The 18,759-nt window shown below is 37.9% G+C and overlaps 1 protein-coding gene across 9 annotated transcripts in view; it reads right to left on the bottom strand.

Moving 5' to 3' along the window:
• Positions 1–18,759, bottom strand: part of cobl (cordon-bleu WH2 repeat protein) — a 57,682-nt gene that overhangs the window by 19,852 nt on the left and 19,071 nt on the right. For 7 of the 9 annotated variants that reach the window (XM_051406832.1, XM_051406839.1, XM_051406836.1 and 4 more), the window contains 4 exons: positions 18,318–18,362; positions 17,495–17,583; positions 17,081–17,152; positions 11,142–11,321 (listed from right to left, as the gene is read on the bottom strand). In XM_051406832.1, the coding sequence (XP_051262792.1) occupies positions 11,142–11,321; positions 17,081–17,152; positions 17,495–17,583; positions 18,318–18,362 (386 nt within the window). The remainder of the gene's footprint in view (positions 1–11,141; positions 11,322–17,080; positions 17,153–17,494; positions 17,584–18,317; positions 18,363–18,759) is intronic. The other 2 variants (XM_051406838.1, XM_051406837.1) reach the window with 2 other exon arrangements.

The following is an 18,759-nucleotide window of genomic DNA, read 5'->3' as shown; positions in this document are numbered from 1 at the left end:
CACATGAGTGCACTGCACACACAAGAAGGAACAGTATATCTCATGTCTCAGGCCAAGCTGGGATGTATGGATTAGGGAGTTGTTAGGGGTTGCAGGGTTAAGTGTCTGTTGCTCTCATGGGCTTATTGGCGCCATGACTGGGAACGCAGCATGTACTTAAGATTGTTAGAGACTGAAGCCAAGACTCAAGATTCTGTATTATACCACATTCAAGGTCACACTATACATTATCTTAAGCTGACTATGTAATATGATTATGTATACACTGTGTTTATGTGTGTTGTTTACTGATGTTACATTTGCAGCAACTTTCCTTACAGAGAGGAGAACAGCTGTATACTATCAGGAAAGATGGTCTTTTCAGAAACTCTTTTTTCCAACAGCTACACGTGTATTCCTGCAAGCTAGAGGCTGGATCTGGTCATTTCTGCTCATGTCTCACAAGTCAAGTCACAACAAAGAATACGACTGCCTGAGTACCGAGTGGATTCTCAAGTCCTGATGCCTTGAGTGCAATCAAATCAGGTTGCATCAAATCACAAGCAGAAACAATATCAAATGAAATCAATGCAAAGTTGTGTAAGTGAATAATCAGTTCACTTTCGAGCAGTTCTTTCACATTGTACACCAAAATAATATGTAATAATATAATAGTTAAAAATAGTGGAATGATAAAAATCCACACATGTGAATACACAGAGATGCTAAACACCAGGGATGAGAGAGTACACCGTTAACTGTATCTGTATCCAGCCAAAACCAACCAACTAAATTATTTCTATTCTCCATACTGTAGATGGGCGGGGCTTAAACCAGACATGTTTTTAAAAAAACTATAGAACAGTCTCAGAACTGAGCTTCAGAGCAGTGTTTCTGCTGCAAGTTTTTCTTAATAAAAGTTGCTAAACGAGTACGGATATCGACACATTTTACTCTGATGATCTTGTACATTATCTATACTAACACTCGTTTCAGCCGAGTACTCGCTTAATCCTACTAAACACCTCTTCCCATTCCCATTTACTTGAAATTGTTCAATTACATTGTAGATTTTTTTTGGGTAGGCTATCTTTTAGAGACAAACATTTACAAGTTAACAAAAGTCAGATTCATGGGTGATTTTCTGGTGTATAAAGTATCTACAAGATTTTCCTCACTGTTCATCTAACTTGAAGAAACCCAATAAACAAGTCACCAGAAGTCCATTTATTTCTGATGATTAAGAAAGGATGTAGGCACATCATCAGCCACCATCTGATTGTCTGACTTTCTTGTTTCCATGCGAAAGTTAACTTGTTTGTTCTATAATAACTCCACTTAGAAGTGTAAAATAGTGAACTTGATTACATCTACTCACAGCTTTCATGTTCCCTGCAGTGTTTTGTCTTATAAATAGTGTTTGGACTGAAGACTGCTTAGATCTGATTCTGAGGGATAGAAGCTCAGCTGTAAAAATGCTGTAGTTTTGTTTTTGTAATTTTGCTGACAAATAGGTTATCATAACTAAACTGAAACATAGAGGAGAAAATGAAACCTATATTCTGTTAAATTTAAGTTGTAACCATTGTCTCATGATGTGCACATCCTGAAAGAGCAATTATTATCAAGCAACATGCTTCCTTGTTTTAACGTATTCAGATTTTTCTCTTCTTGTTCGGTTTTGTATGGGCTTTGATCAAAGAACGTTTGAGAAACAATACAACATACGTGGTCATGGGTATATTTTAAAAGGGAGTGTGCCTTCACACAAAAGCACATAGCCAGCAATGCCATGCCGGTCCAGTGTGTCCATTAAATTTTCCACTCTGCGGTTTGAGAGGTGAAGGGCCCCATGTTGGATCATGTTTATCAGATAGGGCCACCCATGGAGGCTTCAACCTGTTGCGTGACCATTCATCAGTTGTTTCGAAGGACTCTTGATGGGTGAGAGGCTTTGTGACAGAGCAACATTACAGCGCTAATGTGAAATGTCAAACGGGAGAATGTGTGTGTGTGTGTGTGTGTGTATGAGAGGGGGTTACACTGTATATGTCTGTGTGCTTGTGCATGTCAGCATGCATGAGTACATTCACATATGCATGTGTGTGAGCAGATGTATGTGTATGTGTGTGCGTGTCAGAGATAATAATAGCGGCTGAACTGTCTCAACGCTGTGAGGTCACCGAGGTCAAAAACATCCTAACAGTAGTCTTGAAGACAGTTAGCATTTGTTGGGTTATTGTGTGTGTGTGTTATAATGAACATGTGTGGGATGTATGATGGAAAGCATGTTTTAAGTCTTAACAATGTGTGTGTGAAAGGGGGGCATAGAGGAGGCTAGCTAAGGATAAGGAGACACATGGCTGACCCAGTTCCATTGTTGTCTACTTTGTCCTACTAACCTACCGAAATGTTTTCTTCTCCTTCTCTCGATGTTTACAGTGATGTTCACAGCAAGTTTCAGGCCAGGGGTTAGAAGTATCAGTAGTAGTAGTAGTAGCATGGTGAGTGCTCATTTAAAGGTTGTCTGTCTGTAGGCAACACTGCAGTATATTTATTTAAAAAAAAATATATAGCTATTTAGTTTTAGTATTTAGTCATACTAATCAAAAATATCCAAAAGAGGCAAGTTCTCACACAGCAGGAAACAGCAACTTTCGTGCTGACTTACTGACTTACATGATTAATCAATCATCAAAATTGTTTATGATTCATTTTCTGTTGATGGACTAATCAACTGATCACTTCACCCTTAGTATAATGTAAACAAATATTGGATTACATTTAAATGCTGACTGCTTTCTAATTATAATCCACAACAAATGTGGTGATTACCTCTCCAAAATTAAATTTCAAAAATCACTGATTATCTTGTTTCTACAAATCCACAGATGTTTAGAGGAATCTCAACACACTCACATGAACACACACTCAGAAACAGCCATAATTTAGTAAATTTGCTTCATTTGTTTGTTTCATCTGTCCTGGCTGGTCTTATACACAAGATGTTTTGACAGCTTCAAGTGCAAACAGATCCTGTCCTACACAGGCAGCATGGCAGGGAGACGTGTTCCCTATTCTAGGCCCTCAACTTCACAATCTTCAAGGTCAGTGCGTAAAAATAGAAAGCTTATAGTACCTACCTACAGTACACAGTGTTTCCTCTAGGATTTTTTTGTGAAGTGACACTTCGCTGCGACACAAACAAATATATTTACCGTTTTAATGATTCCAGATGTTTGATATCAGGACGTTGAGCTGAGAACTGACAAGTTGAACGTTGTCCAATTAAAACGGACCCACCGCGGTGACGTTTTTGGTGGAGCTGTTAGTTTAATAGTCGACTTGGGGGAAAGCGAACGTTTTGACAATAAACTACATCAACACAACAGTATGTGGAGTTAAACTGGACAGCCCCAATAACCTCTGAATAGTTCTACTTGTTGTTACATTGCAATGTGAGCGGCAGCCAACGGGGGTGCATTATGTCAGCAGGATCATTTAAAAGGCAAACGTGACTACATTGTGCGTCTGCCCCATTTCTGATACCGTGGCGGCAGAAATTTAACAGCGGCGGGCCGCCCCTCCAAAATCAACATAGAGGAAACACTGGTACACTTCATTCAGCACGAGTAGACATACACTACAAAGGGCATATTGCACATTAATATAAATAGTATTTATGTTGTTAGTAGGCATGTGTATTCAGTAACAGCATAAGAGTAAATGAGCTGAAAGAAACTTTTTCTGTTGTGTGTGTGCACCCCATCTACTGGAGTGATAACATTCAGAACACAGTTACAACACTGCTAATTGTCAATCCAATAGTATCCAAAAACATTGTAGTTAGATTCTCTTTTTGCCTGAATGCTATTTTTTCTAATGCTGGTGTACAATACTTTGTTGATGGAAATCTTGAGTATATCCAGACGATGTTTTATTTAGGATTGGGTACCAAACTTTCAACAAGTTTAGGGGAACCAATCAAATCATGTCGGTACTACCGAGTACCAATCCACGTTTAATCAATCTGTGCCAAGTTTCGGTACCCGGGAGCACATCTTGGTGAGAGAGTAAATTAGAGTATAGAGAGAGAGAGCGAGACTAGGCCACCACCGCAGTTTGTTCAAGTCACAGTGAGTCAGGCCAATGGCGAGCCAAAAGCTGTCACAAGTGTTGTTACACTTATTAAAACGCAGACAACACTCGCTGCAGTATTTGTAATGCAAAATGCAAAGCTGGCCAGGGACCCCACAGCAGCCACAGCTAACGTTAGCACACCTGCAGCCAGCACTGAAGAAGTTGAGTCCTCCATGGACGTCAAAACTTTAACTTCATCAACGTCTTCAGATAATTCATTATGTAATTGGATAAGTTGTTGGAGCCCTGTCTTAGTTGACATTAACTTAGCATTAGTATACTAGCTTCAGCCAACACTCAGCCACTAGCTGCATCCCAAATTCCCTCCCAACATGCTTTTAAGTATGTTAAAACAGTATGTGAGATTTTTTTTTTGTATGTCTAAAACCTCATCATGAAACCAATATTACATGAATTGCATACTATTTACAGGTAAATATTGCATTATACAAGCACTGCAATAGTGAGAAAAGTTAGGACTTATTTTTTTAAACTGAAATTTCATTTTTGTTAATGTTGAGTAAAGTAGTGAAATAAGGTACCATTGGGTAGCGGTAGAATTCCAGGTACTAGTATCATTCAAATTCAAATCTGGGGAGCCATCCTCCTAAACCTCTATTGACATCAGGGACACCCAGGTCACCTTCCTTTTTTCTGTCTTTGCACTGCTTTTTGTTATTTTACCCTCCTTTGTTTTGGTCACGGGTTCACTCACATATTCTTATCTGAACAAGGCTAAGCCTATTTAACCACAAATACAACAGGGACTAACAGCGATGAAACCCAACGACAGCATAGCTAACCTTTGTTTATGTTGTTAAGTGAGGGGGATGTATTCATTTGGTGGAGCTGTAACCAGTCAACAAGTATTGTAAAAGAGACAAAACACAGGATGTGCAGCAAAAGAAAAGCTGATATCGAGGGGAAACAAAAAATGCAAAGAAAAAAAGACAAATGAATAGCAAAACAAAGAAGAAAAACAGAAGCAAAGAAAGAAAAAAAGAAAAAAACCTTACAGAAACACTTATAACTGACCACAGATCAAGCAGCAACTTGTGTTTTGTCTGGCTGATTGAACCAGAGTTGTGCATTAGAGCAGATTAAAGTTAGCTACCATTGTAGACAACAAGGGAACTGATGGATGGCTGAGAAAAACAAGCCTCCCTCTGCTGCCAACGCTCTATTTTCGCAGAGTGACAAATAATCAGGAAGAAATACGTAGCCAGCTCGATCAATCAAGAAGTCACACAGACTCAGGCAGGAATGCAGCATGCACAAAAACTAATTCATGCAATGATGTGTGGACATGTGAGGACAGTTTTGGGCAGAAAACTCAGACCACCATACTGTTTCATGCACACACACAAGTGCGACTGAATACATACAATGCACACAAACAGAATAAGTTTTGACAGAAAGCACATAAAAAATACAAAAATTATACTACAAACTGCCATAATTAAGATCTGTCCAGCAAACACATAACAATGTCAGAATCGTCTTGGGAAATTCTTTGTCAAATCTGACAACTGGATTTCCCTTGAGAAATGTAATCTTGTTCAGTTGCAACAGTGTTTCTGCTACCATGGTTCATTTGTGTTCTTTTAACTGAGAGATAGTCATCAAATTTTAATTCCCACATAAGGGTTCACTTGTCTCAACAAACAGATGTAATGTGAATTATGACTTTCTCCAAATGTCTTTCCTCTCCCATCTGACTCGTATTACCCTTCTCTGGCTTCAGGTTTCACAAGAAACTGCTGTGTAGAACAACAAATGGTTTTGTATGTTTTGACCTTGCTAAGAAAATAAAGGTCTACATACATGTAATGCTGCCAATCACCTTATTTCTAGGCAGTTCCAGGCTTTGTCATTTGATGACAGGAGTTTAAAATGTGAGTTGAAATAAAATATGGGAGAAGTGAAAGTGCAATAAATAAAAATCTAGTCTATATTTAGCTGTAGGTAATCCATTTTACAACATTTGTAAACTTTTCTTACAGACTTAGAGATAGCCTGCTTACTGTAACTGATCTTATTACTCCTTCACCTTCTGCTTTTTTTCCATTGCCATGTCCTCCTTCTGCTGAGGGCCTGCCGACCCGATTTCATGCTGTACTGCATGCAAAAAAAACAATCCCAAAGCTTATACATTGTTAATGTAGAACAACCCAAATATACACATGTAAAACCCTTAAAAGACCTGACGTTACCTTACCCTGACTTTCTATTTCTCTCTATGACCCTTTAAGTCACTCAGGTTCTCTCTTTTGCTCTTTATCATCTCTCCAATTCCTTGCTTCAGCTGTTCTGTCTTTATCTTTCTGTCTTCCTGCACGTACAACTCACATGAGCACAGATGCACTTATTCAAAAAGCACCTTCTGTTACTGAGCAGTGAAGCAGAAAGCTCAGAATTTCTCTGAACTCCTTTATCACGAGAGGCAATGTAGACATGGCTTTCTTTCCAAACCACAATAACAGATTGCCTATCACTGCCAAAAAAAAAAAAAACAAGGTTGTGTTTCACTGAACTCAATGTTCCAAAACATAATTTAATTCGGTGATGCTCTCATAAAGGCAGACACAGATTGCTGATTGTTAAACTGCAGAAACAAAACTGTAAACTTCTCGGACTCTATGATGACGCCAGTGAAAGGAGAAAACATCTGATTCTCCTACAGTCAAAGATTCAATTCAATTTCAATTCAATTCAATTCAATTCAATTCAATTCGATTCAATTCAATTCAATTCAATTCAATTTTATATGTATAGCGCCAATTCATAACAGAAGTTATCTCAGGACACTTTTCAAATAGAGCAGGTCTAGACCGAACTCGTTATAACATTTACAGAGACCCAACAGTACCACCATGAGCAAGCACTTGGCGAGGGGGGCAAGGAAAAACTGCCTGTTAAGAGGCAGAAACCTCGGACAGACCCTTCGGCTCTAGGTGGGTGGTCGTCTGCCTTGACCAGTTGGGGTGAGAGAGAGAGAGAGAGAGAGAGAGAGACAGACAGACAGTTGCACAGCAACAACAACAGTAGCAACAACCACACTAACAGATGACTTCACTCTTCCTGAAATACTGTGTCATCTGTTTTTAGTGCTGTTGCTATTCCCATTCTCACTACTGTATATAGCAACCTGTGACTCAGACATCAAAAAGGTCAAAGATCTACTTTCATTACTGTAAATGAAACAAGATCTTAAATGGAGATGTTAAAGTTCTCATTTCAACACCATGATATCAATCCACATTGTGTAAAGAGTTGTATAATGACTATGTATTAATAATAACATACAGTGCTGTTAATTGTAACTCACTCTGGTAAATAAAAAGAAAAATCTACCTTAGAAACAAAGAGCTCTATTACTTCTCAATTTTCACAATTTACCCTACAAACTGCCGCTCTCTTTTCTTTTAAAAAGTCGTAGTACTATTATTTCTCTTTTAAAACTTACTTTTTTATATACTTTAGGCAAGTCAGAATTGATCTTTGTCAAAAGTTCTAGTAATATTCTATTACTATTGTATTTTGTTCTACTGTCTGTATAACAGTGGGGTACAATGACTTACAAGCAGTGCTTAAAAAAGTATTATCTTGTCTTTACACTAGTTTTTCTGTTAAATAAAAATAGTGTAGATCTTATTTCGAAAAAAAAATAATACTGCATAGGCCAAGTGTTTACACAAGTTTACCTTACATTACGTTATTTAGCTCATTCAAACTACTTGCAAAAAGTACATTAAACATAAGTTTTGCTTACATTTTTAGGCCAACCACATTAGAAAAAAGTAAAGAGTGCAAGGGACAGAGCCATAGTGAAATGTTACAGTACATCAGTTTCACTTAAATGCATTATATGCAAACCGCCATGAAAGCAAACAAAAGATAGGCCCTAGCCCATAAACATCATATCATTGATAATGGAGCATGCTATGAGTGAATCACACTAGTCACTCCCACCGTTTGGAGTAGGCAACATGTTGACAGTCACAAGTCACAACCTACATCTGTTACATTTCAAGAAACAATCCATAAGCAGCCCACAATAGAGAGGTGCTCAGCAACAATACCATATGACAAAAGATTTACTTTAACTTTGAAAAATAAAGTGGTTCAGTCAGTACCTTCTTCCACCTGGTCTTTATTAAGAATAGGTCAGAAAAAAATGTCAATAATTATTGATGTCAACTGAAATTATACATTTTATCATGATAAGTTGTTCAGCTATATTGCTAAGTCCTACTATGTAGCAAAAAGTCCACTTATCCTAAATGTATCATTTGTGGTAGATACAAATGCTGCCCAAAATGTGGCCCTGAATTTTACCAATAGCTCCACAGTTGACTGTAGAGACTCTGACCTTCCTAACTTTGTCAATGATGTCGAAGTATGTTCCTATTAGGATTTAAAAGATTGCCCTTAGTGATCTATGCCTCTCCAAAGTCTGTAGCTTCGTTATAACAATCTCATCATCTCTATAGCTTATAATATGATGTCAATGTCGATTACTTGTAAGTCACAATTAGTTGACCACCTAAGCTTTTCAGCACAGAGGGAGGTCTATAATGAGGACAGTCATCATAGAGAACTGTCCTCAGATAACCTGCTATCGTGTGCCAATCCTTCTCTATCTCGAACACACACACACACACACACACACACACACACACACACACACACACATTCGTAATGTATATACCGACAGTTTCTACGTAAGGTGGTGGGCTAGGCTGTAATACAAAGCAGCATGCAGTGGAATTGAGAAAGAGTTTAAGTGTACGACAAGTCTGAGTCAGCAAAATCCAACAAAAACAAACTGCGCATTTGGTGATAAATTGTGTGTGAGTCTGTTTTCACTGGAGCTTGAACTTTTTGAAAATGATATGCTCCTTTACTGACAGCAAAACTTCTAATATTACTTAATACTGCCCCCAGAAACTACAATGCTGAATTTCATGCAAATGAAAGTACAACTTCTGATTGTGATGTGATTTGACATGATATGTAGAGTTGTTCCACAGATCCAAGTCATGCAGAGATCTTTAATGCCAATGCCCTTGAGAAACTATCCTATAAAGACCTGGCTGCTATGACACCATTCACTGTCATGAAACTAAACCCTTTCTAATCACATTCAGACAACAAACACAGGCCAGGCGTGCTGCTAATCTCTGAACACCTAACACCTCAGTTGTGTCCTCAGATGACACTAGCTAATCACATATGCACACATGCACCAAATGAAACAACATAAGACAATTAATCAACCAGTAATTTAAACTGGGAGCTCAGTTCACTGCAGTAGGACCTTCATCACTGCACTAGCAATGAATGCTAGTTCAGATCAGATACATGCACCTTTGGACCAGGAGGGATCCTTCTACGTGTTACGCCCTCATGGGTAAGCTCACTGGAGGGTGAAAAGAAGCAGCTGGTGACAGTGTTTATCAGAGGAAACACTTTTAACTTGGCCAACGGTGGCTTAGCACTGACAAAAAAGCAGTGCAATGAATAAGTATTTGAAACTAAGGGGAAAAGGGCAACCAACCTATCTATTGATATATTCACCTATCAATCAATATGGTTACAACTTAAATGTTAAACATGCAAATCAACAAGTAAATTCCAATTTTTAACAGACTTGTTGCTATACTGTCATTCCTTTATAATGAATTAAAGTGTTGATAAGAGAAGCAGAACACAGTGACAGCCGCCTGTCTTCAACCTCTAAGCTCAAAAAGCAACAGTAGAGAACAGAGAGGTGAAACATGAGGTGTTCTGAACCAAAGCATGACCTTGCAGTGAGTGGACTGAATATACATTCACAGACTTTTATGTTCAGACAGGATAACAGTTCAGAGAAGGCATAACAGCGAGATGGAGAAATCTATTATTAGACCAGTCAACAAGTCCTTAGATGACCTTCCCAACTGCTGTTCTGTGAAGCTACCCTTGTGACTACCACTGGTGTCTCAGCTCCAGTGTCGTTCATAACTCTTAATCTGACAGGTGGACAGTAAAATGACTATGCCCCTCTGCACAACTACAATTTGCAGTACTAAAAACAATCATAACAGCTATAAGGAACAGCTTAATAGATGAAAAAAACAAACATCTATCATTTAAAAGTTAGAATGAACAATAAAGAATTTTAGCTAATAATGAAAACCAGCCATATACCTTCTCATACGGTCCACTGAAGCTACACAATTATTAAACTCACTCTACCATTATAAACTTAAATGGACAAAAATATCTATGTACACTGTAAATAAGATCATTCAGGCTTATGTTTGTAGCACCTCCAGTTAGTTACTACATTTCTCAGAAGCGTTTCTTCCGCTCCTCCATGCACAGTTCAGTTTACTTAATTAAAGCTAAAGAGGATAACACCATTCTCCATGGCGTCCTGAGAACAACATTTCCTCTCGATAACATCCATCCAAGAACACTAGCTCCTCCAATAAAACACAACTTATTATCAGAGGAAGGGAGGAAGGATGTTGGTTGCTAAACAACATTTCCCAGCATGCTGCCATAACACTATAATGAGACTGCAGGGAGCTGTTCCTCTAACATAGACGATACAGGTCACTCTGACCTTGAGGACCTGAATCTGAGACCAAAACACCCAAAGGGAAGGCTGCGTCAAACAAATTGTAGCTTTCAGATGTTCTACTTCAAGTCAATCTCGAGAGCTGAGGCATTCAGATATTTCACATAACAGGGTTTTTTCCAAGGTGAAAAAAATAGGTTGTGTCACCATTTTAGTCCCATTTATACATTGTGTTTTTGGACTTTATTTGTGGATGCAGTATGTCTTCATACAATAATCTAATCCTTTCTGTATACATTTTTTATGTGTGTGAGATGGTCAGATTTAGTGTTTGTCCTGCAGGTATGTATTTGTGCTTTTACCACACTGGACGTACGTTTTACAGTGGAACAAGAGGCATTGATGTGTCTAAATCTGACCAACACAGGCAAAGTCAACATATGTATCCCCTCACCTGATAGCCGTCAAAAGTATGTCCCATGGAGGGTGTTGGGGCTTCGGGTAGTGCCGGAGCCCTCCTCTTCTTGTTTTCAGACTTGGGAGACATTCTCGATATGTTCATGGCAGATTGAGACTGGCCCAAGGTGCTGGGCCGATCTTCTATGCTGGAGATCCCGGACACTGTTGAAGAACCCTGTGGGTGATGTCGAAAATAAACAAAGTGAGGACAAACTAACAAATATATATGTAAGTATATAACGTGTAAATGTATACAAGCTGTCAGAGACATGACCATGACCAACATTTCAAATTTCAAATCTCCAATGGTTATTTGAAGCATTTAGATCACAATAATTCTCATACCTCTCCTCTTGGGTTACATTTCAATACAGTACTTAGAATGTCACGTCACAGGACATTTTAATATCAGCTGTACCTCTAGTTCACACAGAACTTGGAAAAAGTGGGTTCAAATACTACGCTGCACACAAATGGAATGAGATTAATGTGTGTGTGCCTGTCTTCTCTTAAACTGTTTGTTTATTTTTTGTACACAGGTATCTCTTGAAGAGATAGCTTATGTCCACTAATGTGTCTTGTAAATCACAATAAACTAATAGAACAACAAAACACAGAATCTGGATGAAAATTGATTGACTGAAATAAATGATGATGACGATGCACACGTTTTTGAAGGTATAGTCCATGTTTCAGTCACAACAATTAGTGCAATATCTATCTGACCAAGTTGAAAGTGCAGCCGCATTGTCACAGGGTGGCCACTCCTGACAAAAGCTTTGTACAAAAAATGGTTTTCAACATTTGATCAAAGAGAGCCCAAAGTGCTCGTGGCTCAGCTTGGTACAGAGCCTTGGCACAACAGGGGAACCAAACCACCACTTGCACCCCTATGATTTGACCCCCAGAAAAGAAAAGTGTTTAAAAGCAGATTAATTGATGCATTCAGACAATGCTTGGATACAGCATAAAAGCAGAACAAAAAGGAACATGAAGTTCAGGTCATTAGAATTAATTGGACCAGGTTAGAACATCTCACAGCAGGGAGGGATGGGAAAAGAATAGTATTGAAAAAAGGTCCTGAGGAGAGCAGTACAGTAGACATATTTGCAGCTTTGTTTTTACATTGGGGACACTTCACATATGTAAAAATATGTTTTGTCTATATATATATTTTGATTCTTAGAGCATGCAAAATAATATTTTATTGGGGAACCTGTTGCCTTGCACTGCACTTAAAGAGATACTTTTACTACCATTGAGAAATGAGACATCATTCACCACTTATTGTTACCATATACATCTTACCTCTAAGAATCAGTGAAAATCCAACTTATAGTGACTATAACCAAGGTAACACCTAATATATCTGCGATTCATAAAAAAAAAAAAACAAAACATTACAGAAACAAGTTAAGGTAAAATCACATAACATTAACACAGTACAACCTAAGCTTAGAGCAGAACAATATCATTTAAATATTCAGCCATTCAGTCACTATGCTGTGTGATTGACAAGGGTAAGAGCAGGGCAAGGGGGAGGTGGTGTAGATGGCAGATGGAAACTGACAGAACAAAAAATAAATGTTGGAAGTGAAGGATTGATGTGATTTCCATTTGGAATCCTAAAAAGAAGCTTGTTTTCATCTCACCAAAATATAATATTCTCACACATGAACTCTGTCTGACTTTTTCACCCGCTCTCTTCTACTCCTTCTCTTTGGTAAACAATCTGAAATCTGTCAAGACGGTGAGGGAAGAAAATTAACAAACCTACAGCAGAATTCTTATTAAAAAGTTGGTAACTTGAACAGATGACTCACATACTGTTTCTCTGCGGATTGCCTTTTAGTGCTTTAAGAACTGATTCTACTACAAACCACACATGTAAATGTAAAAATTACAGTCACATCTCCAGTGGCCTATCAAAATATCAGAATCATTTCCTACTAAGTTAGTCTTACTTCAGCACAGAGGGGGATCCTCCTATGCCTACTTTTAACAAGGAAACTTTCTCCTTTAAGAATGTAAAGCAAACCACTCTGTTTGACTACACTGAGGCGTGTCAAATTAAATTAATCACAACTTGCTGTTTTTCTGTATATTTGTACGAGACTTACAAGCTTAGTTTAATACATGTGATTGAGAAGGTCAAAATGGGGGTGTATGACAAGCTACTTAAGGAATAACCAGGCTGAAGTGCAGTGTTTAACTGCCCTCTCAGGGCGAAAGTTTCAAGCCTATTTAATCTCTGACCACACCCAGCACCACTGCTGGTTGAGCATGGTTAGAGGTGTGCACTTCTGTACCTGTACCCTCACCCAACAGTGATGTAATGGTGTACTGATACACCTGTGAGTACACTACATCATACTATCACTACTGATAGTCTTCACAAACAAGATTTTCAGGAGGTGTTAAGTTATACTCTTTAAACACAGGCACATAAAAAATATATATGTACAGTATTATCACCAAAGTACTGCAATGACCCACGCAGATGACAATTCACCTGCTTTCATCAAATGTGTTACACCAGTTGGAATTGATACAGCCCCATATCTTATTTTTTAATTGTAAGAGTACATATTAAAGGTGAACATTTGTTAGCCTCAATGTTAATGTAGAAGACGGTTAGGGAGGCTTTTGGTTCATGAGCTGAGAGCATCTTTTTGTTGTACCTTATATGTATGTACTTGAAATGCCCCTCCATGTGCGCTTGTAGAGTAACAATATCCTAGAAAAAAGAAAAAATCCTAGACAACCACCAATTTGTATAAAATATTTTAAGGCACAATCATGTTTATTGGTGGCCAAATTACTGAATTTGAGGTTTGAGGTGTGCAAAATACTTTAATAGTTCAGGTTGCCAAAATTGTTGCTTCTGTAACTACTTGTCATTGAGGTTATTAGGAGCCTTCCTGAGTTATTAAAGTGGATAAAATAATTCTACTCCTATGCCTAAAAACTAGGACCACTCCAAAACAGGCAGATTTCCCATATTTTAGGTCAGTTTACTTTAGAACCAGTACTGCCCTATAACATGATGCTGTCTGAGCATAGGGTTTCAAGACCACACACACGCAGAGTAGTTTGGCCCCTAATGAACTATTAGAGATAAGAGGCTGGGCTTTTAGTGCTAATGTAGCCAAGGTAGGGTAACCTGATGCCCTCAGGCTGATAACACTGTGTGTCTATATGTGTGTGTGTGTGTGTGTGTGTGTGTGTGTGTGTGTGTGTGTGTGTGTGTGTGTGTGTGTGTGTGTGTGTGTGTGTTTGTTTGCATCCATGAATTCATGCATGTGGTCTGATAACACTCCCTGGTTGAGAAACAATCATATCAGAGAGAAAAGGCCTAGCTGCATTAAAGCCCACTGGAAAGGGTGACATGGCTGAGAAATAGCAATATGAATAAATATGAATTAGCTCCTATAAATAAATGTATATTATTATTTATCAAATATATTCTAAACTTTCACATTAAAGCAAATGCTGCATACTCAGTCTATATGAATGTTGAATTCATGCTCTCCTTCCATATTTCCTTTTCATTCCCTTTCTTTCTTCATTGTTGGTACTTCTTTCAAAAGGAAGATGTGTAATCAGATGAATCTGACGCTGACAATACAAAAGGATGAGGAAGATCACAAAGAGAGCTTAGACCTCAAATAAGAGGATGGTAATGGAAAACCAGATGCTCAGTGCTGAAGAAGGAAACACTAAGAACAAAGAGGTACAAGGGTGGAGAAGTCAATCCAGAAGCTTTGTGCTTTGGGGGATAGTGAAGTGAACCAGAGTGAGCCAGGCAGTGTTTTTCCAGCTAATCCAATCAAATGCCATATTGATCTGAGGTGAGCCACAGTGGCTGCTGCTGAATGGGGGTTCATGGCTTCAAAATCAAATTAACAAGATTGAGTTATGGATATAACAGGTAGAGAGCTGCTTAATGCAGCGTCTAAATGTACGTCTGGTTTCACATGGATATAGGCTCCAAGCACACACTTGAGTGGTTGCAGGGAGTTCATATTTTGCTAAAAAAAAAAAAAAAAAAAAACGCTGCAGATTTTGATGTTTTTTTATGATCGAACATAAAGCTTCCAAGCTTTATTTTTAGCTAATTTACTTTCTTGGGACCAGTTTGTTGAGCTGGTCATCACCAGTTATATACTGTTGACTGCTGTGTACAACCTGCACCCTTGACTGATCAAAGAGTACAAACTGTAGACTCCCTCATTCATAGGTTGTAGGATAAAAGCTATAAGCTGTACAAATAACACTATTCCCTATAGCCATTTTATTGTTAAGTACTCATTTGTAGGAAAGAAAAGACAATGGGGACAAGAACTGTGGGCAGCACTGTTAGCACTCCCCTTTGGACCTGTGATGAACAGAGCACTGCTGACTGGAGACAGTTGCTGCCCTCTGGAGGACATCTACCCACATTACATTAACTGTTGTGTGAAGATGGCCCAGAGCTTAAAGGAATGTTTCAAACTGGTATATTTCCCATAAATTGTGTGCTATTGTGATTCTATGGGACATGCTAACTTTGCACTCACTGGGATTATAATTATCTGCAACGTTTTTATTGCATTGCTTTTTAACATCAGTAACTGGTGTAATAATTATTTTAACAATTGATTAAATATATAACATGTAACATTTCCGAATCACAATGTCTATAAACCCTAGACCTATGTTGTATATTTTGTTGAGTTGTGTACTGACATTATCCCAAATGTTTCCAACAATGTTAAAACCCAGATAAAGCTCTAATTCTACTCTGGTTAGTGCATTTCATCAGTCACCTGTCAACAGCATCTTACCCGCTTTACGCATGCGTTAACATTGTTTTAGGCTCCATTTTTACAATACACTTTTTAGATCTTGGTTGGTGTTACCTATATGTTTTAATGTTATGAAGGATTTTAGTCATCGGACGTAAAAAAAAACTCTTGAACAATAAACACTGAAGGAATCCTACCCAGAGAACCTGAATGCAATGACAGGGTACACCCATGATCTGACGTTACATTACTATGTCATCAAATTTGTTATTATTGTTCTGATGTGAGAGACCCCCTAGTGGTAGAAATTACATATTGTACGATTAATACATTAACATTTACTCTATAAATTGTCAAAAATAATTACATGTTGATGTGTTAAAAAAAAAACATAAAAATATTTAGTTACCAGCTGTAACAGTTATTAAGTATTATTATTTGTTGACAACAATTTTTTTTATTGATTTTTTAAATGAGTGATTGACTTTTTTGTCAACCCACAAGTTATTTAACAAATAAATGTTGCAGAAGTATTAACTACTGAAATGCACAACTGTATGCACATGTACCTGCTGTAAAAATATCACAAGGGTCGTGCTTGTGAAGCAGCACTGGTGCGACCTTACACACCCAATCAACATTTCTCAATAGTTCAATATAGAGAGCATCACTGATGTGCATCTACCATGAAGATGAATATAATAGGTAGACAGGATATTATTTAAACAGAGAATGCTTGTATATCATACATCAGACTAAATGCTGTATGAGCACATCAGAGAGAGTAGCAGCCAGAGAGAGTAACAGCCATGCAAGAAATGGACAAGAAATGGATATAACAACAGGAACCCTCAAACCCATTTCATGAAATCTTGCAATAAGTACTACCTTGGCTTAGCTTGTCCAAATGTTGCAAGTGTGGAAAAAGCATCAAACAAGTTTGGATTCATCCCTCTGGTAATGTTAGAGGTTTGTTTGTAGTTTGTGCTGTTACTGGTTGTACAGATGTTCCTGTTATTGTGTCCACCCATAGTTTAAGATTGGAATGCTTCAGAGACACATTAAGGTAAGATCACAATAAAACAAGATCCCACTTTGATTTTACTTATCACGTCCAGGAATTGTCAGATTTGTTGGTAATACTTACATTTGACTGTGTGTCTGTATTTTGGATTACTTTTTCATCACAGTCATCCATGTCCATAGATGTTGTCTCTGTCTGCAAATGGAAGGCACAGCTAACATGCACCATTCAACTGTTCAGCCATGCATTTAGCCTGCCTTAGTCATCAATCTGAATATGAATGGCATGCACCACTCAAGGTTAGTTTGTAAATGATTAAAAGAACTCATATTTTTTATAGTGCTTGTGCAAGTAATTCACTGCTACACAATGTTCAGTTACATTACCTCAATGCTGCTTTTAATTCCTTAATTTCAATGCAATATTGTGTATGTATGACTTTGATGATAAAACATCATTACACTGCAAAAGCTGAAATTAAAGAGTGGGATGAATACACTTCTTGTGTGAATACAACAAAGATATCTGGAGTCTTACCTTGGCTTTCCTCCTACTGAACTGGAAGAGACCCAGGAGGCCTTTCTTTTCTGTTCTGCCCAAAGTGGTAGTACTGGAGCGGACAGAGTCTACAAAAAGAAAACAAAAAGGAAGAGGAGGAGGAGTGGGGTTGGACATGATAGTAAGTTCCTCATAAAAGCAAAGCAAATGAGTAAGACACAATCAGAGAAAAGGTTTGTGAGGAATTCAGTGAGTGACCAATGTTTCCAGCATGCATAGGTTAATAAGGTTAACAGCAGAATTGAGAGTGGGATTGCCATGACAGTAGAACACTGTACACTCTCACATATAATCTTTTTTTTTTATTTCTATGTCCAATTAATTTGCTTTACTTGATAAACAGAAATATAATGTTGTGTGCATTTATATTGGTCATTGGTTGAGTTTCCTCAGCAGAGGGCACTATAGCTTTATTTTTCTTATAGACCACCTCTATCTAACCTTCATGGTCTACAAAGCAGTAAGTAAGAATGTGTCTGATAAAACTGTTGCCTTGCAGACAGGGAGGGAAGTGAAACTAACCATTAAAGAGCTGTGCTACTGGGTTATTTGAATTCCAAAAAAGCAGAGGCGAACTATGTTCATAATAAGTAATTTTAAAATAACGGGGATTGATGATGTTAAGTACCAAAATTACAATGATATTAAACCAACAAATGATTTCTTTGAAGGGAAACAAGCAAACATTCACGTCCAATGTAGTAAAAAAGACGGGGTTAATAGCAAGCAGCGGTATGTTAAACAGATACATTTGGTTGGAGCCAGCAACACTAAGACAGACAATACTTATCATGACTAATACCTGAGTAGTTAAGAGCTGGGGCAGAAGCCATTTTAGGCTGGAGAACTGGAAAACATGACAAGGTTTTAAAAACACATGAAATCACTTATATATAACTGACCGGTATCAAAGATAATTAATTCATCCGTTGTATTTGCACTACACCACAACACAACTGGTCGAGTTGAACCAATGGAAGAAACTCTGCATTAAATCAGGTTACATGTCCTTAATAATCACTGTGAAAGACCAATAAAGAGGCATTATGTAATCAACCATAAAAATGACATAATTATATAAATGTTCCTGCTTATATCTTTCATTACCACATATCACAAGCTTTTCCTCCAAGATGACGCACTGTGACAAGAACAATATCTATAAATATCACTGGGTGTGGACAGTTACCATGGTAATGAACCATAACATCAGATCTTAGAACATAATCCAACTTGCTGCTAGA

Source organism: Dicentrarchus labrax, unplaced genomic scaffold, assembly GCF_905237075.1.
Source record: "Dicentrarchus labrax unplaced genomic scaffold, dlabrax2021, whole genome shotgun sequence".
Taxonomy (NCBI): domain Eukaryota; kingdom Metazoa; phylum Chordata; class Actinopteri; family Moronidae; genus Dicentrarchus; species Dicentrarchus labrax.
Note: the sequence above shows the minus strand (reverse complement) of the source record. Positions and strands in the feature narration are given on the sequence as shown.